Below are 26,981 nucleotides of genomic sequence, written 5' to 3'. Positions count from 1 at the left end.
CACAAGGAGAGGAGCTATGTGGTTTCCGGGAAGTATCTTAAGTGACCAAAGTTTTTAAAGGCTTTTTTGTTTGAACCTAGAAGGAATATTAAGTAGACAGTAAACAGATTTCAATACGCTGTTTAGATGAGAATGCTGGAGTCTTATATATTAATTATCTTCTGAACGTAAAGGATGCTGATGCGAACTGAGCTCTATCTCCTATGAAGAATTAAAAGTTTTCTTTTGAAATTTTAGACCTTTTTTTCTCACTGCAGTCTCCCTCATTTACTACAGATTTCACAGTCTGCTCTTCCTCACTAAAGATGCAACAACCTGCTTGACAGTCTCCTCTGGAAAAGGAAAAGAACTACTAGAGGAAGTGTGGCACTTGGATGCCAGAGAACAGTAACTCAGACGTCTTCTGGAACCTTCTACCCACGGTAGAACCTCTTAGCTTTATGGAGAAAACAGAGTCATTCTATCTAGAGGTGCCACCCCAAGACTGCGGAGCCTCTCCTCGGCCCCGGCTGAGGAGCCTGCCAAAGCAGTACTGTGAGAACCAGGGGAGCCTCCTCCAGTTTGACCGGCAAGCCCCAGGCCGCATCTCCACCTCGCCCACTTTGAGGAGATTAAGGACCCGTGGCTGTGGGACTTGGCACTCACTGTCTCGGCAGGATGCCTTGCAGGTGCCCACCTGGGGAAGCTGGAGAGAGCCTGCGGGCTCCCCACGTTACCTTTCTGAGAGCCTGCCGGGAAGCCCAAAGGATTCTTCGTACTTGCTGTCACCCTTGAGACTCCACTCAAGATTGACCTCTGAACCTGAAAGGGCCCTGAACGCAGCTGACTCACAGGAGCCCCAAACCCGGCCCACTGACAAGTGTCTCCCTCCTGAGCTTCAGCCTGTCAGTGAAGAGTCCCTTCCCCAGGCCTCTCTTCTGCGGCAAGAAGGCCACTTCCTGTCCAGCCCCACCCTACAACGCCCTAGTCCTCAGGTAACACAGCTCTTAGCCTCCGGCCTCTCAGTTGGTGAACCACAAAGCAAAATAGATCTCAGAGTTGCTTCCTTCCCCCAAGGGCCAGTAGATCCTAAAAAGGAGACAGCACAGGAAGTCACACTGAGGGGACACATTCTCTTTAGGAAGCATTGGCTCTTAAGTGAAAGGAGGGCAGCAATTTGGGGAAGAAAGAAAATGATCTCGCTCACTTCCTTCTGTCCTTGGAGGCACTTTAAGAAAGGATGCACCGGCCGGGCGCGGTGGCTCAAGCCTGTAATCCCAGCACTTTGGGAGGCCGAGACGGGTGGATCGCGAGGTCAGGAGATCGAGACCATCCTGGCTAACACGGCGAAACCCCGTCTCTACTAAAAAATACAAAAAACTAGCCGGGCGAGTTGGCGGGCGCCTGTAGTCCCAGCTACTCGGGAGGCTGAGGCAGGAGAATGGCGTAAACCCGGGAGGCGAAGCTTGCAGTGAGCTGAGATCCGGCCACTGCACTCCAGCCTGGGCGACTGTGTAAGACTCCGTCTCAAAAAAAAAAAAAAAAAAGAAAGGATGCACCAAGGCCAGGCTTACCGATAGTCTGTCAGGTACCCGATAGCAATGGGGGTCCTCTTGCAAATGCACACTATTTAAAGACAATGTGGTGTCACTGATTTAAAAGGGGAGAAAGAGCCAGTTATTCAAATTCGCGATCCCACCAACATGTAAAACATGTTTTAACTAGGAGGGCTCATTGTTTCTCCTTTCAACATGTTTGCTTTGGAGCTCGGGATGGGTTTGATTAAGACTAAAACATATATTCTTAAAATTTATTTCAGGGAGAAGAATTGCACCCATCCAGGTGAGTATGCATTTATTTTCTCCAGTGCTATGACATCTGTTGACTATTTACTATTAGATTTTTATTTCTGTCCTGACAAAACAAAGCTGATGGTATGTTAACCAATACACTTTGTTTTACAGCCCTCAAGTCACTCTTCACATTTATAGGTGCAAGAGTTTTCATTTCAAGAGTCTCCCTTTAAGAGCACAGCATTTGGGGACAGGATACAACGCCATATGCAGTCATAGTTTTCATTTTGAATTGTCAATGTCTTGGCCCTGTGGCTTAATTAACATCCACTTAGTAATAGGTTTTGTCTGGTAGAGAAAATAGAAAGGCCAGAGATACTCAACAGCTTTTTACAGAAAAATTTAGAGGACAAAAAATTAAAGGAACAAGATGTCTTGATTAAATCTAGGGTGACCTTTAAAATAACCTGTTATGACAGACTGTGCCCTTATCCAGAATGAAGTAGACTGTGTCATTTCTGAAACCAGCGCTGAACTTTCAGCGTGGCCCCTTGGTTGTAGCAATGGATCTGCCATCCCTGACAGGGATGAAGAGTTTCTGTAGCAGCAAGGGAAAGATCCATGCCCAATTTTATCTTCCTGACCTGCGGGATTGGCAGGAAAGCCCTCATTTCATTTGAAAAGTTACAGAGGATTTTTTTGGAGAAACAGCTGCTGTTTTATTACTGGGCCTCAATCTTCAAGCAATAGTTTAATGTTCATAGCAGTAAGGATAACATCCATGTAAACATTCTTTGTTGATTTTAATCCTTGGCCTAAATGTATCAACAAAGGTAGAAGATACTTACCAAGCAGTAGGAAAATGCAAATTGTTATGTTTGTGTATCAGTTAGCTATTGCTAGATAAAAAACCACTTAAAGTAACAGACAGTTATTGTTTCTTATAAATCTCTGTGTCCCTGGGGGTGAGTTTCTCTAGGCTGGGTTTAGCTGAGCAGTTCCACTCCAAATGTTCCTTAACCTGCTCATGGGATCAAAGGGCTCCCATGGGTTCATGGGATCAATAGAGCATATTCTTTATACAGTGAAGGAAGAGGTTCAAGAGAACAAGTAGAAACATGTAAGGCCTCTTGGAGCCTGGGCTCTGAAACTGATCTAATTTTATTGACCAAAGCAAGTCACTCAGTTGAACTTAGGGTCAGGGAATTACATGTTACCAACAGTGGGAGAGCATTGAAATGTTACATGGCAACGTGTAGGGATGTCAGGATTGGGGAAGAGTGGGGATGTTAGTGTAAATCTTCCATACATGTGAAACAGAATAAAGCTCTAAGATGAGATCTAGTTCAGTTGTGTCAAAGAAAGTGAAAAAGGGCAGTCTTAGAAAAAAAAGTGATGTTTAGAGTTGAATTATTTTAATAAGATGTTGATAAATTTTATTCCTTATCCTAAGAGCAGTGTGAAACCATTTAATGAATTGATACGATCAGATGGATGTCAGATATACCTGGGATTTAGATGCAAGTAGACTTGAGTCAAATAATTCGAATGTTCAGGTATGAGAAGTTGGTAAGTTAGACTATGATGAAAGCAGTGGGGTTAAAAAGAAGTATCTCAATGCAAGAGATATTTATGAGATATAATCCCCCAGACTTTGTGAATGGTAACCTATCAGGGTGAGGGAAAGGAATCTTCAAGAATAACCTCCAAGCTTCTGGCTTATATAACTGGGTAACTAAAGTGTCCATTCACTGACCTAGATAAACTTGGGTAAAGAAATGAAATATGAGTGGTTGGAGTGTGGGTTTTGTGTTCAGGTTTGGACATGTTGAGTTTGAGGACCTATGAAGCATCTAATTGGAGGTTTTCAGTAAATAATTGGTTAGAGAAGGCATCGGGGGTGGATGCTATATGTGTATTTGTGAGTCTTAAATCAAGGAATGTTTTCTAGAGCAGGTAAAGTCTGGGTCCAGCTCTGATTATTAGATGGAGCCAGCAGACATAAAGGTGAATCAATGGGATGCATTAAGTCATTTGGAAAAAAAAATAACATGAAGGTAATTTCCATTGCCATATGGAATCTTTGTGAGAAAATAACAAAAATAGTCTTGGTAAATTTTAAAACAATAGCTAGGACAGGCTGGGCATGATGGCTCATGCCTATAATCCCAGCACTGTGGGAAGGCCAGGCAGGTGGATCACTTGAGGTCAGGAGTTTGAGATCAGCCTGGCCGACATAGTGAAACCTCATCTCTACTGAAAATATGTTTTTTAAAAAATAAGCTGGACGTGGTGGTGGGCACCTGGAACTCCCTTCTTAGCCTGTTGACTTAAAGGTAGGAGGAGCCCAAAGTGTCCAGGTAGCAATTTTAACTGCCAGTTTAATGGAATCATTGTTGTATCTCCTGGTGGCAGTTTTGCTGCCTCTGGAACTAAGACCTCTGGGCCAGCAGAACGTAATGTCGCAGGAACGGGAGACAAAAATTTGGCTGGTGGATCACTAGGGGTGATGGTGAGTGGTGCCACTTCCACTTCCACTCCTTGATGCCTGAACCTGTGAATCCTGGCTATGGAGGAAAGAGTGCCATATATTGGATGCTGATTCAGAGCATACATGGCCTTCCAGAGAACTTTGCCCCAGCCCTGCAAAGTATTGTCACCTAGTTGGCATTACAATTGTGACTTCAAAAGGCCATTCCACTATTCTGTCAATCCAGCTGCTTCAGGATAATGGGGAACATGATAAGACCAGTGAATTCCATGCACATGAGCCCACTGCTGCACTGCTTTGGCCATAAAGTGAGTACCTTGGTCAAAGGCAATGCTGTGTGGAATACCATGATGGTGGATAAGGCATTCCATGAGCCCACGGATGGTAGTTTTGCCAGAAGCATTGCATGCAGGATAGGCAAACCCATATCTGGAGTAAGTATCTATTCCAGTGAGGACAAACCTCTGCCCTTTTCATGAGAGAAGAAGTGCAATATAATCAACCTGCCACCGGGTAGCTGGCTGATCACCCCAAGGAATGGTGCCATATCAAGGGCTCAGTGTTGATCTATGTTGTTGGCAAATTGGGCACTCAGCCGTGGCCATAGCCAGGTCAGCCTTGGTGAGTGGAAGTCCATGTTGCTGAGCCCATGTGTAACCTCCATCCCTGCCACCATGGCCACTTTGTTCATGGGCCCATCGGGCAATGGCAGGGGTGACTGGGGAAAGAGGCTGAGTGGTAGCCACAGAATGGTCATCCTATCCACTTGATTATTAAAATCTTCCTATGCTGAGGTCACCCATTGGTGAGCACCCACATGGGATACAAATATCTTCACAGTTTTTGGCCACTCAGAGAGGTCTATCCACATACCTCTTCCCCAAATTTCTTTGTCACCAATTTTCCAGTCATGCTTCCTCCAAGCCCTGACCATCCAGCCAACCCATTGGCTACAGCCCATTAATCAGTATATAGTTACACATCTGGCCATTTCTCCTTCCATGCAAAGTATGCAACCAGGTGTACTGCTTGAAGTTCTGCCCACTGGGAAGATTTCCCTTTACCGCTGTCCTTCAGGGATGTCCTAGAAAAGGCTTGTAGTGCTGCAGCTGTGCACTTTCGGGTGGTGCCTGCATATCGCGCAGAACCATCTGTGAACCAGGCCTTAGTCTTCTCTTCCTCTGTCAATTGGTCATAGGGAGCTCCCCATGAGGCCATCAGTGCAGGCTTGGGGTGAGAAGGCAGGGTGGCAGGAGTGGAGACCATGGGCATTTGAGCCACTTCCTCATGTAACTTACTTGTGTCTTCAGGACTTGCTTGAGCCTAATCACGTATATACCACTTCCATTTATTTGATGATAGAATACTGCTGTGCATGACCCACTTTATGGCTACATGGGTCAGAAAGCACCCAGTTCATGAGAGGCAGTTCAGGTCGCATGGTGACTTGATGACCTATAGTCAAATGTTCAGTTTCCACCAAAGTCCAGTAACAGGCCAAGAGCTGTCTCTCAAAAGGAGAGTAGTTATCTGCAGAAGATGGCAGGGTCTTGCACCAAAATTCTAGAGGTCTCTGCTGTGATTCACCCACGGGGGACTGCCAAAGGCTCCAAACAGCATCTCTGTCTGCCACTGACACCCCAAGCACCATTGGATCTGCTGGGTCATATGGCCCAAGTGGCAGAGCAGCTTGCATAGCAGCCTGGACCTATTGCAGAGCCTTCTCCTATTCTGGACCCCACTCAAAACTGGCCACCTTTCAGATCACTCAATAAATGGGCCAGAGTAACACACCCAAATGAATGTGTTACCTCCAAAATCCAAATAGGCCCACTAGGCATTGTGCCTCTTTCTTGGTTGGAGGAGGGGTCAAATGTAGCAACTTATCTTTCACTTTAGGAGGACTCTCTTGAAAGGCCCCACACCACTGGACCCCTAGAAATTCTGCTAAGGTAGAAGTTTTCTGAATTGTAGTCAAATTTATTTCCCATCCTCTGGCATGCAAATGTGTCACCAATAATTCCGGTGTATTTGCTACTTCTTGCTCACTGGATCCAATCAGCATAATGTCATCAGTATAATGGACCAATGTGATATCTTGCAGAAGCGAAAAGTGATCAAGGTCTCTCTGAATAAGATTATGACATAAAGTCGGAGAGTTGATATACTCTGAGGCAGGACAGTAATGATATATTGCTGGCCTTGCTAGCTGAAGGTAAATTGCTTCTAGTGGGCCTTATGGACAGGAATGGAGGAAAAGGCATTCGCCAAGTCAGTGGCTGCATATCGGTACCAGGAGATGTGTTCATTGGCTCAATTGGCTCAAGCAGTGAAACCACATCTGGTACAGCAGATGCAATTGGAGTCAACACTTTGTTAAGCTTACAATAATTCACTCTCATTCTCCAAGATCCATTTGTCTTCTGCACAGGCCAAATGGGAGAGTTGAACAGGGATGTGGTGGGAATCACCACCCTTGTGTCTTTCGAGTCCTTGATGGTAGCCTTAATCTCCACAGTCCCTCCAGGGATGCAATATTATTTTTGATTTACTATTTCTCTTGGTAGAGGCAGCTCTAATGGCTTCCATTTTGCCTTTCCCTCCATAATAGCCCTCACCCTACCAGTCAGGGAGCCAATATGGGGGTTCTGCCAGCTGCTAAATTTGTCTATGCCAATTATGTGCTCTGGCACTGGGGAAATGACCACAGGATGAGTCTGGGGATCCACTGGACCCACTGTAAGTTGGACTTGAGCTGAAACTCCATTAATTGCCTGACCTCCATAAGCCCCTACTTTAACTGGAGGACTATAATGATGTTTTGGGTTCCCTGGAATCAACCCCAGCTCAAAGCCAGTGTCCAGTAGTCCCCAAAATGTCTGATCATTTACCTTTCCCCAATACACAGTTACCTTGGTAAAAGGCCAGAGGTCTCCTTAGGGAAGGATGGGAGAAAGATTCACTGCATAGTGAGCTGAGATTGTGCCACTGCACTCCAACCTGGATGGCAAAGCAAGACTCCCTATCAAAAAAAGATTCACTACATAAGTTGTCGGTAATGTAGTGGGGTCCTTTCTCAAGGAGACCTGGCCTCCCCTTTATTCAAGGGGTTCTGGGTTTGTAAACTGGCTCACATCTCTGGAAATTGATTGAGACGTGAGTCATGACGTTTTATCACGTGAATCATGATAAAAACATGATTCTCTGTTTTTATAATTCAAGTTAGTCTTGTCCATTCAACCTAGAAGTTTTCTGCTTATAAAAATTAGGTAGGAATGTAGTAGGCTTCCTATCAATTTCAATTCCAGGAACACTGTAATTAATTAGCCAGTGCCAGAGCTCTACAGGAATCAGTCTGTTCTGATTGCTGCTTTGCCTCTTCTGTCCATTATGGTAGCTATGCCCACCTTGCCTTTGATGGTTGAGTGCCGCCACTTGGCCTCTGCCATGTTGGGATTCAATTATTCCCATTGTATTTAAATTTTGTAGTTGAATGACTGTGGTTCCCACCGTTAGTTAGATCTGACATACAGAGAAGGGCAATTACAGGGCTCTTCAAAGATGCAGGTCCTGCCCTCACAAATCTATTTCACAAGGCATTGGTCAAGGGGATATCTTGTGACCCTCTCAGCTGGGATGAGTAGGTCTAAAGTGACTAATCCACTCCACCATCCCAGTCTCCCTAAGCCTTTGGATCTCTTCCTCTACATTAAACTAAGGGAGATCAGGCATTTCCAGCTCACTCACAGTGGGCCATCTTTTAATCCATATTTTAGCTAACCAAGAAATAAACTTTTAGGCCCATGTTTAACTCCCTAAGCTGAAACATTAAATGCAGAGTCCCTATTTAGTGGGCCCAAATCAATAAATTCAGCCTGATTCAACTCTGTGTTCCTTCCACCATTATCCCACACCCTTAATATCCATTCCCATGCCTGTTCTCCAGATTTCTGTTTATATAAATTAGAAAACTCAAGTAGTTATTTTCAAGTGTAGGATCCCTCCTCATGGGTCACACTCTCAACCTCACCTCTAGGGGCCTGGACTTTAGTCCAGTTACAGGTCTAGAGGCAAACAAGGTTGTTGGGGGCGGCTCCTGAGGAGAATCAACGTTATCGTGCCTGTCAACTGCCTCAAGGAAGGCCATCACTATTGCCTCAGGCAGTGCAGGGTTTATCTCCCCAGACAAAGGTGGAAAGACTGATGGTACCATGGGTCAGGGTGGGGATGTTGCCACTACTGGGGATGGGGAAGCTGGGCAAAAAAGTTTTATCAGAGTTTACAAACTCAGTGTCCCCAGCTTCATCGGGGTCCTCCCACACATCCCCATTCCAAGTTGCAGGGTCCCAATGCCCTCAATTTAACAGTGTACACCTGGCAAGACTGTGCATGCACCTTTCATTGCAGGTCAGCCACTCGCATAAGAGCTTTGTCTATTTTTCCACAATTTCAGCTCTTTCTCTACAAGAGAAAAGACTCTCACTCAGGGCAATCTTAGCGGATTTGAGGCTTAGTATCTGCTTCTGAAGCCAAGAGTTAGAATCCCCGAGTTCATCATTTTCTCTCAACACTTTGTCCACTGAACTTAGGAGCAACCAACCAGCTTCATTATGTTCCTGGGTTCTCCACATATGGTCAAAGGCATTATGTATAGAGTCACTAAACTTGCCTCTCACAAGCAGTGAATCGGGAGTGTCAAATGCATTTATGTTGCACAACTAAACGGTTCACACCAAGGATTATCAGTGTTCTCCATACTATTAGAAGTAGAGTCCTCAGCATTTTTGGATCTAATCATACGAAGCAGCCAACTCCAGAAGCCCCAAAACCAACAAAAGAACTCCATCCTTAATATTCTGTTCCTCTAGAACCACTCCTTGTACCAAAATCTCTATTTGTCAGAGTTCTCTAGAGGAACAGAACTAGTGGGATAGGTAGGTAGGTAGGTAGGTAGATAGATAGATAGATAGATAGATAGATAATAGAGAGTTTCTTAAGTAGTAACTCACATGATCATGAGGTCCTACAATAGGCTGTCTGCTGGCTGAGGAGCAAGGAGAGCCAGTCAGAGTTCCAAAGCTGAAGAACTTGGAGTCCGATGTTCGAGGGCAGGAAGCATCCAGTATGGTAGAAAGACAGAGGCTGGGAGGCTAGGCCAATCTCACATCTTCACATTTTTCTGCCTGCTTTATATTTGCTGGCAGCTGATTAGATGGTGCCCACCCAGATTAAGGGTGGGTCTGCCTTCCCCAACCCACTGATTCAAATGTTAATCTCCTTTGGCAACACCCTTGCAGACACACCCAGGATCAATACTTCGCATCCTTCAATCCAGTCAAGGTGACACTCAGTATTAACCATCACAAGATTCTTACATTACTACTAATAAACAAGAACTAAAAAAATAAAAATAAACAAACCCAGGCATATCCCCAATCCCTCTCTCTTCACTCCCTCTTCTCTTCTTCCACGTGTCTCTGCAGTCTTTTCTGCAGCAGCCATTTGTTCAAAGAGCCCACTTCCTTGAACAGTTGCTTGCCAGGCTGTGTGGTCATATAATGTTAGGTGTAGAGTGAAGAGCTCTGCATGAGGCCCCACTGTCTATCTAAGAGCGAGGGTTCTTACCTAAAAAAAAAAAAAAAAAAAAAAAGGCCTATCAAATGGTCTAAACTAGGATTTAGCAAACGATGGCCCGTGGCCAAAATTCAGCCCATAACCTGTTTCTGTTAATAAAGCTTTATTGGAACACACCAACGCCCACTCATTTGTACATTGCCTAGGACTGTTTTAGCACTGTAATGTCAGAGTTGCAACAGAGACTGCATGGCCCACAAAGCCTAAAATGTTTACTATCTGGCCCTTTATAGAAAAGATGTGCTGACCCCTGGCCTATACAATTAAGAAATGCTTGCCTCTGGCTTCCAATCACAGCAAAATTTTTTGTCTTGCAGAATAGATATATAACCTTTTTCAAAAATACTGATTCTTCTACTATAGTGGTGTTGGGTTTTTTGTTTTGTTTTGTTTGAAACAGTCTTGCTCTGTCACTCATGCTGGAGTGTAGTGGCACAATCTCAGCTCACTGTAATCTCCACCTCCTGGGTTCAAGTTATTCTCTTGTCTCAGCCTCCCAAGTAGATGGGATTACAGGTGTGCACCACCACATCTGGCTAATTTTTGTGTTTTTGGTAGAGACAGGATTTCATCATGTTGGCCAGGCTGGCCTTGAACTCCTCATCTCAAGTTGTCTGCCCTCCTCAGCCTCCCAAAGTGCTGGGATTACAGGTATTATAGTGTTTTAACATGTAACCTGACAATATGTAAGTGGTAAGTGCCCAATATACTCATAGTTGTGACATCGGCTAACTGGTAAATCCTTGTTCTCAGGTTTTGCTTTGTGAACTCGTTCTTCCTGCCATTCCCTCTCTCACTCTGTAATATTTAAGTGAACTCATGCTTACTTCAAACCTTCCTCTCTTATCACTAGAATATGGCCCCTGGAAAAAATTCTTCACAATTCGTTCTTATGCAAGTGGTAGGGAATTTAGGCTTAAGGGACATATACTCTCATCTTTCCAAGTACAGCCAGTACATTTCTCCCTTTTGGGTTTCCCCGTATCTTATAAATGTCTCCATCATAATTTCTAAAACACTATATTGTGTTTCTTTTACATTCATCTGCCCCCAGGAATCAAAACCTTCCTGAGAGCAGAGACTGCTTCTTACTTATCTTTGAACCTCTAGCATCCGGTACCCAGAAAGAGTCTACTTCCAAAAAGATAAATGGAAGAAGGAAGACAGGCAGGTTGGCAGGCTTCTTGGATTACAGTGCCACTTATCTATCCCCAATGCATTTGCATTTTCACAAAAGACAGCTTGAAGCCAAACAGTGAAGCTGTGCTGGTGGAAATTTTAAACATCAGAAGCAAGTGAGGGAGATGATTTTGTGGACAGGGAAACATTCCTAGCATCCCTTACATTTTGTATTGATAGGAAGCTGTCCATCTTACCAAATTTTCAGGTCAGCCCTGAAAGTGAGAAGAGAAACGTACATGTGACATTTCTATAAGTGTATAGACTAACCTTCCGATGCTCAAATAGAATGTAAGAAAAAAGTTAAATATATCCATATTAGCCACTGGGGCAACATTAGCATGAAAGCCAAATGATGAGATATTTGAAAGTCTGTCTTGAGGAAAAAACAAACAGAAGTATTAAATGCCAGTAAAACTTCCCCCAAAGTCAAATCCATCTGGGGTTACCATTAGGGGGCAGCAGGACCTGGAGTTAAAGTCTACTGGAGTCAAACTCCCTGATTTTAAATCCTATCTCCACTTCTCTGTGGCAACAAGATCTTGCACAATTTCCTTAACCACTCGAAACTTTGAAGGTTTTATCCATGAAGTGGAGACACAAATACAGTCACGCACTGCATTAATACAATGGGCCTCATGTACAACAGTGGTCCTGTAAGATTAAAATAACGTAGTTTTGCACTACCTAGTCTACGTTTAGATACACAAATACTTCCCATTGTGTTACTGCTGCCTACATTATTCAGTACCATAACATGATGTACAGGTTTGTAGCCTGGGAACCACTGGTGACACCTCACAGCCTAGGTGTGTAGTAGGCTACACACCATCGAGGTTTGTGTAAGTTCACTCTGTGATGTTCACATAATGACAAAATTGCCTGAGGATGCATTTCTCAGAACATATCCGCATCATTAAGCAATGCACACCTGTAGTGTTCCTCTCACAGGTCTTTCTTTTTAACTGGTTAAATAATATAACTCAAAGAGTAGCTATTGTTCTTTTTAGAGAAACCATTCATTCAGCACCTCCCACATGTAAGTCATTGACTTATTCTCTCTAAAATTTCCTAACCCCAGAGCTAAATATTCTAACATCAGGCACATCAAAGGTAATGTATCTGACCTTTAGGTTCAATACAATACAATATTATACCCCACATGCTTTTATTTAAAACCCTTTATGTCCCTAGCAGTGTCTGTTAACTGTAGAACATACTAGAAGAGAAGACTTGTCGTCTTCTTTGGGACTTTAAGGCTTGTTGGACAGGATTCAGAGACTAATAGGCAGTGTACTGCTCATTAATCAAAAGAGAAGACTGCAGCCTTGGGGAGGTTTCCTGACATGGGCATGGTGCAAGGGGAACCACGTGCCATTCTTCCACCAGCATCAGCTCATCTATTAGGTTGGCGCAAAAGTGATTACGGGTTTTGCCATTACTTTTAATTGTGGCAACAACTGCAATTACATTTGCACCAACCTAATAGAATGTAAGTTCCAGAAAAGTGGGATTTTCATCTGTTTTGCTTATTGCCTTATCCCTGGTACCTAGAACACTGCCTGGCACTTAGTAGGTGTCCAATAAATGTTTAAGGAAAGAAAAAGAAAAGAAAAAGGAAATTGATTGGTAGTTGCGTTTGGACATGCCTTTTAGGGAAAATTGTATGGTCCCCTTTTGTTTTGTGTGTTTTCTCCTCCAACTATTTATTTGACTCCTTCCAGCTCCTTCCGACCTCCTCGATCTTCCTTGTTGTTTTTTGCTTGTCTTTGAGTGTACTTTGGGTTTGTGGGGATTTGTACAAGTATTGCTTAATCCCACAAGGGAGTATGTTGACTGTTTTCCATAAAAAAACAGTAACCTAGAAAGAAGGTGAGATTTCTGCGCAGTTACCAGTAGTTACCATGGTGCTCTGAACACGTGTGCTCAAAAAAATATTACCGATTTGACCCCACAGTCACAGTACATGGCATTTCTCACACACTGATGAGACTCTTAAGAGGCATCTCTGTTCTGTGTTCAAACTGATGTATAGGGTACAAGTCTTCCATTTGTTCACTCCACATTTATGAGAAATAACCATCAAGGTACCAGATTCTAGGCAGTAAACTAGAAGCTCCTCATCCTATCTGCTTCTCATTTGCATTTCCAACAAATGGAATACTTTGATAGAAAGTTGAATTGGAAACCATAGTCAAACATACAAAAGCGCATTCCCAACAATTTTTGAGACTCATAATGGAAAAGTATATCCCAGATTTAACCAAGAGAGCTGTAGTTCAATAATTGGCAGTAGAGTTGTCATTTCTCTTTTGATTATTTTTAAAAGAGATTTTCAGAAAAAGTTTTTTACTGATGCTTAATTTGTTCTTTCTGTGTAATCAACCCATAGTTATAAGCAAGCATTCCAAATTGCACGATATTTCTTGCATAGGGTAAAACATTATGATTCTTTTTTTTTTTTTTTTTTTTTTTGAGACGGAGTCTCGCTCTGTCGCCCGGACTGGAGTGCAGTGGCCAGATCTCAGCTCACTGCAAGCTCTGCCTCCTGGGTTTACACCATTCTCCTGCCTCAGCCTCCCGAGTAGCTGGGACTACAGGCGCCAGCCACCTCGCCCGGCTAGTTTTTTTGTATTTTTAGTAGAGACGGGGTTTCAGCGTATTAGCCAGGATGGTCTCGATCTCCTGACCTCGTGATCCGCCCGTCTCGGCCCCCCAAAGTGCTGGGATTACAGGCTTGAGCCACCGCGCCCGGCCAACATTATGATTCTTAAAATGGGATGCCTACTTCTTCTAGTCACACAATTGCTGAAAAGCTGCCTGCTGAAGAAGACTACATTTACCGTGAACTCTTACTACCAGACAAGGACTACAGTTTCTGATGAATAGGGCCTGCCTGATAAGGCTGCCTGATTAAAAAACAACAATCACTGGGCAACATTTGTAGCAAAGGAAAAGATAAGACTATGCTTTATCCAAGTTGCAGTGCCTTCAATAAGATTTTTATTCTTTTAAGACACACATCTCACTAAAGGGCAGTTGTACTTACCATATTCTCTAGCCCTTGTTATTATTTTTTCTTAACATTTGCACCTGACAGTTAAAGGCTAGTAGTCCTTGGTTTAAGTCTGCTGCACAGAAGGAATCTTTTAAAAATGTAAAAGATCTATTAGTCATATTTCTAAAAGGGGAACTTTGAATTAATCAAACATCCTTCAAACATTTCTGCCAAGATAAAGGTCACCACACGATTACTGTCCGCACCCACCGGCCACAGAAGGAGAGAAGGAGAATGATGCTCCTGGATCTCACACTAGAGCATTCAAGATGCAGGCAGCCTCACACAGCACACTTGCTTTCCACATAAGGAACCGGCGGCCAGGGGAAGCGACAGGCAAGGTCACAGTTGGGAATCCAGGTCCTAAGCTGGGTGCCCTTGCCACTCAGTGGGACTGTCCCTGTGTCTGCTATGATAAATTACCATAAATCAGGTGACTTAAAACAACAGAAGTTTATCCTGTTTCCATTCTGGAAACCAGAAGGCTGAAATCATAGTCTGGGCAGAGCCATACTTCCCCTGAAGGCTCTAAGGGAGAACTTTTCACTTGCTTTTTCATGCAGGTGTTCCTTGGCTTGTGGCTACCTCATTTCAATCTCTGCCTCTGTCCATCTTCACATACCCTTCTCTCTTTGCTGTGTCTCCTCTCTTAGTGTCTTTTTTTTTTTTTTTTTGAGTCTCACCCTGTTGCCCAGGCTGGAGTGCAGTGGTGTAATCTCAGCTCACTGCAACCTCCACCTCTCAGGTTCAAGCGATTCGCCTCCCCTAGTCTCCCGAGTAGCTGGGACTACAGGCATGCACCACCATGCCCAGCTAATTTTTTGTATTTTTAGTAGAGACAGGATCTCACCATCTTGGCCACTGGTCTCGAACTCCTGACTTCAGGTGATCTGCCCACCTCGGCCTCCCAAAGTGCTGGGATTACAGGCATGAGCCACTGAGCCTGGCGTCTTAAGTGTCTTTTATAAGGACGTTTGTCATTGGATTTAGGGCCCACTCAGACAATCCAGAATAATCTCATCTCTAGATCCTTAATTTAATCATATCTGCTAAGACCCTTTTTACAAATAAGGCCATATGCACATGTTCCAGAGGTTAGGATGTGGACATACCATTTTTAGGGGGTCACCATTCAAACCATTATACTCCATTCTTTTTCCTAAAGTAGTAAGCATCATCACACCATTTTTAAAATTTTGTTGTGCTTTAAAATAGTTGGTAGTCTCTTTTTCTCTTCTTCCCATTTACAAGTCTTTTTGGAGTCAGACCTGCATAATTGAATTTCTGATTCGGGCTCTATCATTCACTACAACAGTGCCACGTTAGGTAAGTTCCTTATGCATCCCTCTAAGCCTCAGTTTCCTCTGGTCTAAAATGCGAACAGTAATTTCCACTACATAGGGTGCTTGTGAGAATCAATATGATAATGCATGTAAAGCACTTAACAAAGTGTCTAAGAAGAATCAGTTCTTAGTAAATGCCAGCTGATTTTAAATTAGAATAACATTCACCAAGATCAGTCTATTGCTTACAAAATGTAGATATTTGAGGTCTTCTGGGGGACCCATTTCCAGCAGCCAGAGACATTTCTGGCACCAGCACGTGAGAGCTGCCTCATTGTTGAGTGCTGACGCATGGGCGCACGGCCTGCTCAGCCGTGGGGTGGGGGGAATTCCCGGGATGCTCTGAATTGTTGCTTTCTCAGCCTACACCATAGACCTTCAGATCTTCAGCAGTGCATAGAATAAGGAGACGTTCTGGTACCAGAAGGGAGACAAGATTATTCCAGCAACCATGGGACTAGTCCCTTCGGATCTGACCAGCTTGGGGCAACGCAACTCAGGGTTAGTGAAAGAGTGACTGTATTGGGGTTTCTACATGGTGGGTGGGGGTGGGGAAAGCCAGTGGAGGGGTGTCCTGCCCTAGAGAGCTGCAAAGTCTGGGTCAGACACCCAGTTATACCTCTGGGTTCCAAAGCTTGTCCTGAAGCAAAGAACCAGAATAGCCAAGCATAAAACAACAACAACAAAAGCATTTATCAAGGATGTTTGTTTAGTTGTGTTTTTCTAAATAATTAAAGGATGGCATGGAGTTATACTGTACTTAAATGGTGACAGTGGGTTGCCAGCCACACCCCAAATAGTTTGCATTTATTATTAGTTTATTCACCAGCTTATCCCTCCTCTGAGGAAATCCAATCTCTAAAAATATCCTCCCCTGTCCTCTTCACACTGGGCACCCCTACCCCACACAGACACCACTTTGTTTTGAGGAGGGGGATGAGAATTCTGAATTCACTACAGTGATTGCTTCCAGTGGATGAACAATCCAGAATTGGAGACATTAATCCTGCATGAATGCCACGTTTATTCAAAAACAACCCTAATATTTAAAACAGCCAAAAGAAGATACCAGTTTGGATACACACTCCACCCACCATGAGACCTAAATTCAAAGTCACGCTGAACTCAATACAGCTATATGAGTTAATTTCGTTCATCCCACGATCTGAGCACCCCCAGCTGGCACAGACCTGGGTCTTTTCCAGAGTGCCCAGAAATCCAGTCCACTGCCAGGCATGGACTCGACATCGATGCACATTTTCCGCACCAATCCATGTCTCTTCATGTTACTGGTGCAGATGCTCTGATTGCTTTCCTAGGTCTCTGCATGGCTACAGTGGTGGTTCTTGATATTTTTATTAACTCATGCTGTCTTTTGATGAACAAAATATATTTCATGTCACAGAAATTTTGGTATGCCCTTCCAGGGGCATATTCACCTTTCCAGAATTAGCATTCGTGGGTTTTGAACACCAAAGCAAAAAGTCAAGGTCATGGATCAAGCCATTCACAAGCCGGTTGTCTTCTCCCTGCTCCCTGTGTGCAAATTCAGCTCCAAATTTGACCTTTGTGCCCCCAATGGATGCATGATGTCAGAAGGTATCCCAGACAAGAGCAAAATGGATAGGGGTAACGTAACCAACCACTTTTAATTGGGCGAGGGTGAGCACTCAAACTGTATTCTGCTTTTGTATATGCATACAATTATTCATTTATGCTCCAGAATGGAAAAACAAATGCCTTTGAGGACTGTCAGTATTTTGATCTATAGGTTGACATGTCTATTTATTCAACAAGTTTATCTGAATACTTGTTCTATGTCAGATTCCATGCTAACTGATTAGATTCTGTGATATATAAGATCCAGTATGAATCTTCAATGTGTTTATTATAAAGAGACAAGGTAGGAGTAGGAGAGGGAGGGGAAGAGAGAGAATTGTCCCTCCCTGAGTGGGTCAGAAAAGATTTATGGAGGAGGAATGTCTAAGCTAGAATTTAAAGATGAATACAAGTTTTTCAGGCAGACAAAGTACAACTAGGCAGGCAGATGGGAACTACCTGAGCCAAGGCATGGAGGCGTGAAGCACACAGCGTGTTTAAAGAACAGTACACAGCTAGCTATTCTTGGAGTACACATTCTGCAGGAGTTTGTGTAGGGAAATGGCAATGATCAATCACTCTGAGTATATGTGGGTTGGGTTATTGTTCCATTTACTTAACAAATGTTTATTAAGCCCTTACTAAACAGAGGAATTCAGACCAGGAGCTGGACCTTAGGGTGATAAGGGAAATAAGACATGAATCTACAAAGCGTAAGACACTTTTCTTGAGAGAAGATTCATTCATGTTCATCAGCAACAATGGATTAAGTTCTAAATTAGCACCTACCAACACAACCGATTATAAGACATGTTTTCTTTACGTAAGGAGTGTCAGTCTAATGGAAAAGATACATAAATAAAACATGATATTATAATATATTCAATAATCAGTCTAATAGTGTTTATTGGCTGCTTACCAAGTTCTGGACACTGATCTAAGTGCTTTATATTAATTTAGCCCATCCTCACACAATATTATTATTGTCTGCATTTCCCAAATGGCAAAGTAAGGACTGGAGAGGTTACTTAAGTTGTTCAACCAAGGGTCACACTACTGAGATTAAAATCCACGAAATTTGACCCCGCATTCTTAACCACCACTCCAGAGAACTATAGAAGCATGGAACAGAAACATATAAGCCATCTAAGAAGGGGTCAGGGAAGATGAATCATTCTACCCCAATAGTAGTTACATGCTTTCTGAGGTCTCCGGGAAATAGAAAAGCAGTTTATAGAATCTTGGGAAACTACCAAATGTAATGATACTAGAGTGTATAACATCTAGAGTTCAAGCTCAAAAGAGTCCATTTTTTCCCAAAAGTTTGCCTAGATTACATTTCTCATTCAAATGATTGTAATTTTTTCAATCCCTGACCTCTTTAAATGCTAAAATCCCATTATGTGCCTCTTAGATTTTTATCAAGAGAACTATACAGTTGATGGGGAAGCTTCTGACATTTCTCTTCAGGGGTCTTCTTTTTCTGAGCTCTCAGCATTTTGTGTTATATAATACCTTCTGAAGACTATTACAAAACTTCCTGGCTGGATTTGTACACTGCTAATCGATTGTGTGTCAATCCCAATGTCCTGTATGCAATATGATGAAGGTAGAATTATGGTTCTCATTCAAATTATTTTAACTTTCTCAACTCCCACCTAATTCAGTTCCCTCCATCCTTATAACTATCACAGACATTGAGTTGGCAAACAAAAAAGGAAAGTTGTAAGAAGTTGTAGTCCTAATGATCTTCTTATAAAACCAAATCATAAAGTAGAGAAAAAGTCAAACAGGAGTGTAGAATGCTGAAAGATGACCTCATCCTTGCAGGAGGAATCCAGTATGAGAGATCTGTGTCAGTAAGGATAGCATTTGCCTGGATGTCACAGAACCCAACTAGAATGACCTAGGTAAGGAAAGGGTGGGTTTTTGGTAACATAACCACATCCCAGGCACCTGTTTTTCTATTCTGCTGTTGTCTTTGCAAGAGTTATGGTATACGTTCAGGTTTTAAGATCTATTCTGGACAGCAAGAAGGCAAAGGACAAGGGGTAAACAGAAGAAGCTAGCTGAGTCTGTCCCCTTTGAAAAACTTTTTCTAGTATTCACATGCTTGAGCCTCCATTTAAATCTCATTGGCCAGGTTTGGGTCACATAGCCTTCACTAGCTGCAAGAGAGTCAGAGCAGGTCAGCCTATGACCTCAGCACATACCATCCCAGACAAAGCAGGGTTTTAATAGCAAGAAAAGGAAAGAGCATGCACATTGGGTTGGCACATTATCTATTATTACAATAATAGGGATGACCACATTCTCCTAAAATTTCCTAATTAAAAAAAAAATAGAAGAGCAGAGAAAAGGCAGGTGAAACAGATGACAAAACCCCAGGGAATATAGACAATTGAATAAAGCTGAGCCCAGTGTTACTTAAGTACTTCCCCTTTGTGCTCCCTAACAGAGATAATCCATGGGCCTGAATTTCATAGTATGAGTAGGAGTTAGACAGACTTGGGGAAGGTAGGGAAGGAATAAAACATTCCCAGCTAAAGCACCAAGCTGGGAAACACGATTTTGTATGGGGAATTACAATGCATTCCCTATTTCCAGAGATCTAATAGCAAAGTGAGGAATATCAGGCAGGTAAATGGAGCCAGATCATGGAAGGCTTGTGTGTGTGCTTTAAAAATGTGTTTTTCTGGTATAAGATGAGAATTTCCTGAGGCGTCTTAAGCCAGGGAGGGATAGTTCAGACTTAAATTTTAGATAACTCACCCTTAGATAAGTCACCTAGTGACTGTGTATAGGATGGAATCAAGGAGATAAAAAGAAAGGTGGAGAAACAAGGTAAGAGGTGACCATGTTACAACAATCAGAAGATGTTGAGGCCCTGATCTGGTGGAGACACAGAGGAGTGCACAAATATTAATTATTTCCTTTGAGTATCATGGAAGACTTCTTGGAGGAAGCAGCCTTTTATAACTGAAAATGAACTTCCTTTTGTGTCTACAATGTGTATCTGAACAGTCTGAGGCATCCTTACTTCATATATTGTAGAAAATTATGGGATGTAAGTTGACCACTAATTATAAATTCCTAAACAACTTGTTCTACTATTCATAAGTAAAATGATTTGAAAAAGATTTTGCCAAAGGCTGAAAATGTGAAATAATACTCAAAACCTAACGGTAGGAAAGGCCTATATCAAGTTACTTATAACCTCAAAAGTAATTGTTCTCTAATTGTGGTGAGTATCCAGGGAGCTCAAAATACAGATACAGAGGCCCACTTCAGATCTACTAAATCAGAATCTCCGCGGTGGGACTTGGGGATGGGTATTTATAATTAATTCCACGGGATATGCTAATATACACCGGTTTTCATCAGCAGCATGAGGAACCTAACAGGGCATGATACACTCCAACATTAGACATACTGACAAGAAAGAGGGCATGGGATCCAAGAATGCGCAATTAAGAGGCAAGAGACGAAAGTGCAGGCAGAAAGGCTGCCACTCATATAGAAGGTCAGAACCACGGAACTTGGCTGCAGAGCCTGGTAGGACCTGAGCAGCAGCTAGGTAGGAAAATGGAAAGAGTGGAGGAAGGACTGGGATAGGGAGACTAACAGGGATCCAAGCACTGCCGCTTTGGGGGTTGGAGAGCACTAAGATGGCAATAGACAAAATCATAACATCCAAAAGGATGTGACAAATCTGGGCTCTCAACTTTCCAGGCAATTCACAGCTATGCTTTTGTTGGTAAATCAAGACAAATTTCTTTCTATGTAAAGTAGCATATATATGCTATTTGTTGGTGAAAATATAAAGATTACATTGGTCAATAAACAGAAGAAATTGCATCTCTGTCCGTTAGAATAGACCACAGGAATATCTGAAGAGTTCTGATGAGAAAACTGTGAGCCCCTATAATTCCATGTTATTAGGAAGGTCCCTAGCATGACAGACCCCTTACAAGCCTGACCAGTTTTGCTCCTTAGAGATCGCTGAGCAAATGCCTGGTGGCTTTGGCACTGTTCCCCACTGCGTCTGTGACATCACCCATGAATTTTGTGAACATCCTACAGACACGTTTCATGAAATGGGCCAGGGGAAAGGAGAAGGGCAGGGGAAAGGAGCAGGTAGATAGTCCTGTGTGATGAACTTTTCTAAAAATATTTCTCATTTTTCTCTGGGAAAAATAAAAGTAGCTGACTTTAAACAACAAGCTTCAGATCATTAGGGGTACCACGATCACCCCCATGGATCCTGCTGCCTTCTGAGGCAGTTTGCGTAATTTGCAAAGACATCTGTGTTTGAGGTCTTTTTCCTAATATCCTTCTGAGTGAGAACAAGCAGGGTGCATTTGTGTGGACATGTCTAGGCGAGCTCTTCTGCTTGGGATTGGTCAAAACCATAAATGGCAAGTAAGGCTCGAAGAGGTGGTGAGTAGATGTGTGGAGCGTTTGTGTCATCACAGCCCTCCCATGCCTCCCAGTCCTCCCTAACAGAGCGGCAGCAGGCAGCTCGCAGCCATTCTGCATGAACAGAGGTGGTCTGAACTACGAACCTGCCTAACTCAGCTCTAAGATCTTTCCTTGCATCTTTTTAAAAAATTATTTTAATTCAGGGAGTACATGTGCATATTTGTTCCATGGGTATATTGCATCATGGAGATCAGGCTTCTAGTATACCCATAACCCAAATATTGAATTTTGTACCCAGTAGTTAATTTTGCAACACTTACTTCCCTCCCATCTCACCCCTCCCCACTTTTGGAGTCTATTGTTTCCATCTTTATGTCCATGGGTACCCATTGTATAGTGCCTACTTCTAAGTGAGAGCATGTGATATTTGATTTTTTGCATCTGGATTAGTTCACATAGGATAATGGCCTCCAGCTCCATCCATTTTGCTGCAAAGGAAATAATTTCATGTTTTGTTTTGCTTTGTTTCGTTTTTGTTTTTTTAGACGGAGTTTCACTCTTGTTGCCCAGGCTAGAGTGCAATGGCGCGATCTTGGCTCACTGTAACCTCTGCCTCCCAGGTTCAAGCAATTCTCCTGCCTCAGCCTCCCAAGTAGATGAGATTACAGGCATGCCCCACCACACCCAGCTAATTTTGTATTTTTTTTTAGTGGAGACGGGTTTTCACCATGTTGGTCAGACTGGTCTTGAACTCCTGACCTCAGGTGATCTGCCCACCTCAGCCTCCCAAAGTGCTTGGATTACAGGCATGAGCCACTGCACCCAGCTGATTTCATGCTTTTTTATGGCTGCATGGTATTCTATGATGTGTGTGTGTGTGTGTGTGTATTTACACATTTTTACATATTTACACATTTATACGCCACATTCCATGGCATAAACACACACACATTTTCTTTATCTAACCAACCATTGATAGACACTTAAGTCAGTTCCATGACTTTGCTATGGGGAATAGTGCTGCAATAAACATATGTGTACAGGTGTCTTTTTTATATAATGATTTCTTTTCCTTTGGGTGGATACTCAGTAGTGGGATTGTTGGGTTGAATGGTAGTTCTATTTTTAGTTCTTTGAAATGTCTCCATACTGTTTTCCCTTGAGGTTGAACTAATTTACATTCCCCCCAATGGTGTATAAGCATCCCTTTTCTCCACAACCATGCCGACATCTATTGTTTTTTCACTTTTTAGTAACAGCCATTCTGAGTGGTGTAAGATGATATTTTGGCGTGGTTTTCCTTTTGTCTCTCGAGCACAGGTTCTACGAGCACAGGCGGAGTTCTGTGGTGCTGAACTTACCTGGACTTGAGGTGTTCCCTGGGGACCTTCTGGTGTCAGATGGAGCTGCTGATTACCTATGCCACCCACTTCTGCTGCTGAATTCAGGTTCTGTTCATTCAGTATACTTTCATTCCATGCCCTCTGTGGAACAGATATTACCATAACCAGGGGGAATTTTCAAAATATTGAATAATTAGTAGAATATATGCTCTGACCAGTTAGAATCAGCCTCACCAATGACAACAGGCACCAGCTGTTACTGGAATTACTGGAACCAGCTGAGTACCAGTCTTGGTGTTGGGCATTCCATTTACAGAGATGAATGAGGTGTGGCTCTTCTCTTAAAATGTCTTCTGGTCAAATGTCTTATCCCAGATCCAAGACCTGAGACAGGGGCAGCATCTTAGATCAGAGCGCCCTCTCCAGGCTGGTGAGTAGCTTCCCCATTATTGCTGTCATGTTCCTCTCCCACCCCACTCCTGGGCTTCAGCCTCACACTGGTATCTTCCAACCAGGGTGGTACCATGGGAAGGCAGAGGTGGCGGTGGCAGATGAGTGTCTGATAGAGAGGCAGCTTTAGGGATAAAGATGCATCTTCATCTCATTTGTGAAATAAAAGAACAATTAGGATCTTCAGGGTGTTTTCTTCAAGATTCTTGGGATAGGTAAATCAAAGCCTTTGAGAGCTAAGAGGAGACTTAAGGATTATCCATGCTGGTGGTTTTTAAACTGGTTTGGTTCTTAGCAAAGAGTCCTCTTTACAAAAGAATCCTTACTTGGAAATCCAATGTATAAAACAAATCCAGGTGAAGCTGCAATGCTTGCAGCTGGGATGAGCCCCAAAGACTCATCTCCAAGGTATCCCAGGAGCCTCAGACACCTGACAAAAGAGTTTGAAAACCAGCAGGTCATCCCTCATTCACATATGTGTGAGTGAGACCCAGAAAGGAGAAGTGGCCTAGTCATGGGGTCAGCTGGTTTGTGCAGAGAAATGGAATCAAGGCTCCTGAGTGTGAGTCCAGTGCCCTCTCTACCAGCCTGCATCTGTCATCATCTGTCATCTATGGTATGGGCAGCTGCAGTCTCCTGTATGTGAAGCCCAGGGCCACCAGTGAGTAAATCATAACATGTTTACAGCTCTTTATTCTTACAGACCCTTTCACATCTACTTACTGTCTTATGTGATACAGTAATCCAAGTGAACAAACCAAGAGGGGTTAAGTGATCTGCTTGAGGACATGCCCCTAGAAATCCAAGCTAGTTCTAAACACAATGTGGCCTTAACAGAGGTTAGTACATTTTAAGAGGCTTTAGAGTACTCTCAATTAGTTAACAACTAGAACAGTGGTTCCCAAAGGCTGTCCTGGACCAGCAGCTTCGCCCTCACCTGAGAAGTTGTTAGAAATGCAGATTCCAGGCTCCCCATCCCCAAGACCTTCTGAATCAGAAACTCTGGGGGTGGTGCCCAGCAGTCTGTTCGTCCATTTTGTTTGTTGTTGTGGTGGTGGTGGTGGTGGTTGTTTGAGACAGAGTCTCACTCTGTGGCCACCACCACACCCGGCTAACTTTTTTGTATTTTTAGGAGAGACGAGGTTTCAACATGTTGGTCAGGCTGGTCTCGAACTCCTGACCTCTCCATTCGCCTTGGCTTCCCAAGGTGCTGGGATTACAGGCTCGAACTACCGCGCCCAGCCAGCAGTCTTTTTTAACACGCTCTACAGGTGATTCTGATGCCAGCTACAGTTTGAGAACCACATACTAAGGAACAAGGTCATTGCTGCTTCTACATCTCACTAGCTGTTATTTTTGTGTGTGCCTAGCATCATGGTAGATACCTCACAGCATAAGATAAGCAGTATCCTCTCTATACCCCTCTGCCCTCTTCTCAGGAGTTTAGAATAGAGGCCTCATGTTCTCAAGTCATGGGCTAACGCAGTACTGCTCACGCTTTGCTGTGCATATGAGTCACCTGTAGATATAGTTGAAATAAAGATTCTGGTTTAGCAAAATTGTATATTTAAGACAGATAATGAAAGACTGTGGATTCAATAAAGACTCATGAATCTTCTGAATACTCACAAAGCTTTCCCAAGGCTCCAAAGCTAGAAAAGCACAGGAGAGAAATTGGCCAAGGATCAGGGACCCCAATTATTGCAGTTCAAGTTGGATGTAGTAATTTACCACCAGGCATGGGATAGCTAAGTGTGGTGAAGCTGATTTGTGCCTAAGGGAAAGTCCACCTAATCTCCCTTTAATAAAGATCAATAAGGTGGTCAAAATGAATGCGAGGATAATCTGTTGGGCAGGTGCCTCCCAAGGTTACGGTGGGAAGGTGCCTTAAACACATCCTTTGCAGTTAATGCTGCTCAGATCATTGCTTCCCTTTGATTGAATTATTACACACACTGTCCTGGGGGACCTGATAGAAAGAGAGATGGACGTATAAGACATCCATTTCATATACCGAATGGTCAGAACATGCCACCCACACCTAAGAGACAATTTTCAGCTTTTGCTAGGTAGCATTACAACTTTATGCAAACAGCGTAAAATTCAAAAGGCTAGAACCCAATCGAATCTCTTTCCTTCCTGATCTTCAAAAGAATGAGGGATTGAATAACGGCTTCTTTCTCAAGTCGAAGCAACTCCTCGTTGATGGCCAGAAGCAAGAAGCCCCAACATAAAAATTGGTGATGTTTTAATGTTCTCTATTTTGGGAGCCTTCCTTCAACCACATCTGGGGATTATGAGTGAAGGCAGTTTGCAAGTCTCCCATTTGCTCAGGCTGCTGAAGTTTGCATGTGGTGGGAGGGTTCTGGTAAGACAGTGTGAAAATAAAGGGCCTGTCCTTTTAGCTCCAAAGTGCTATGGTTCCCTGTCTTAAATAAATTACTCAACATCTTATAGTACAGTTTACAGATTTCTCCTCAAGCGATGAGGAAAAGGAGTTTAAATAATACACCAGTAAAGAAACAGGACAATACCACCTTAAGGCAGCAACAGAACACCAACTTTTAGGTTGCAACATTGCTTCATTCACTCGTCTGTAAAAATATAAATATTCATTTTGTGCATTCTCAAGAGAAAGATAATTAAAGCAGGATGAATTCTGTATGGCTAATTTTCAAAAAGCAGGTTTTGTAAAGCACTGCAATGATCTGTCACTAGTAACTCTAAGTACTTGTAATAATATATTGTCTTTAATTTCACCCAGAATCCAAAAAGCCAAGATGGCCTTTCTCCAAAAGAGGAGTGGTAAGTGTTGCAAATTGCCATTTTTGTTTTAATTAAGCTTCCTGTAGCTAAGAAAGTAAGAAATGGCTGAAGAGCCTCTTCATTCTGCTTTATCTTTGCATAAAGGCAGATGGCACATGAAATATAAATGATATCATCACATCCGTAGTATTGGCTATGGAACATGCCAAGGGTTGCCAATTTGTGCAGCGAAACAGTGCTAATTGCCAGTGGTTAATTAGCTCTGAAAAAAAAAACACACACACAAAGCAATCCTAATATAGTGATGCTTTACAACACTACATTTATAGCTTGCTGCTTAGAAAGCAGCTCACTCGATGAAGCAAACTTGCACAAATGTATGCCCCAGTTTGCAGTTAGTGCCATGTATATTGGGAACATTGAAAAATGAATGAGATCTTACAGAAACAGATTCCGCAAATACACTTCTATTTCTGGGAAAGCCAACTGGATTAATCCTAGTGGGTTTGAATTCATTCTTGGTTCCATCAATAATTGATGAGTTATCCATCTCAATCAGCGGTCCCTGAGACTTTACTGCCTAGGACAAGGGTGGCCACAGTCAAGCCATTCCTTCTGTCATGCTGTGGGAAGAGGGAGGGAATGCTCATGATGACAACCGGACTCCTCCTGTTTTCTACGGGGAGGAAAGGGACTGATTTGTGTTCTCCCAGCAGTACTAGTTGCATGACTTACACACCACAACCAGCAGCAGCAGCGGGGCCTTATGGACTGTTACTATGCCTCATTCTGTTAAAAATCTGCCCACATGGCCTTGCCAATCACTTTGGCATCAGTTGCTGACATCTGCAGTGGTTCTATGACACACACACCTTGCTATTTTTTAAGTCCCATCGCTAAGTAAAAAGTCCTCTGAAGTTCCAG

At 43.0% G+C, this 26,981-nt stretch overlaps 1 protein-coding gene across 3 annotated transcripts in view; it reads left to right on the top strand.

Annotated features, from left to right (window-relative positions):
- The first annotated feature begins 378 nt into the window (after nucleotides 1-378).
- Nucleotides 379-26,981, top strand: part of PLEKHG7 (pleckstrin homology and RhoGEF domain containing G7) — a 65,172-nt gene continuing 38,569 nt past the window's right edge. For 2 of the 3 annotated variants that reach the window (XM_033221088.1, XM_033221087.1), the window contains exons 1-3: nucleotides 15,847-15,978; nucleotides 22,819-22,946; nucleotides 26,056-26,096. In XM_033221088.1, coding sequence (XP_033076979.1) covers nucleotides 15,929-15,978; nucleotides 22,819-22,946; nucleotides 26,056-26,096 — 219 coding nt within the window. In that variant the 5' untranslated portion in view covers nucleotides 15,847-15,928. Of the gene's footprint in view, nucleotides 975-1,798; nucleotides 1,822-15,846; nucleotides 15,979-22,818; nucleotides 22,947-26,055; nucleotides 26,097-26,981 lie in introns of those variants that run through there. The other variant, XM_033221086.1, reaches the window with a different exon arrangement.

The sequence above is a fragment of the Trachypithecus francoisi genome, unplaced genomic scaffold, assembly GCF_009764315.1.
Source record: "Trachypithecus francoisi isolate TF-2019V2 unplaced genomic scaffold, Tfra_2.0 Lachesis_group11, whole genome shotgun sequence".
Lineage (NCBI taxonomy): Eukaryota > Metazoa > Chordata > Mammalia > Primates > Cercopithecidae > Trachypithecus > Trachypithecus francoisi.
The sequence above is the reverse complement of the archived record's forward strand: the minus strand, read 5'-3'. Positions and strand labels throughout refer to the sequence as shown.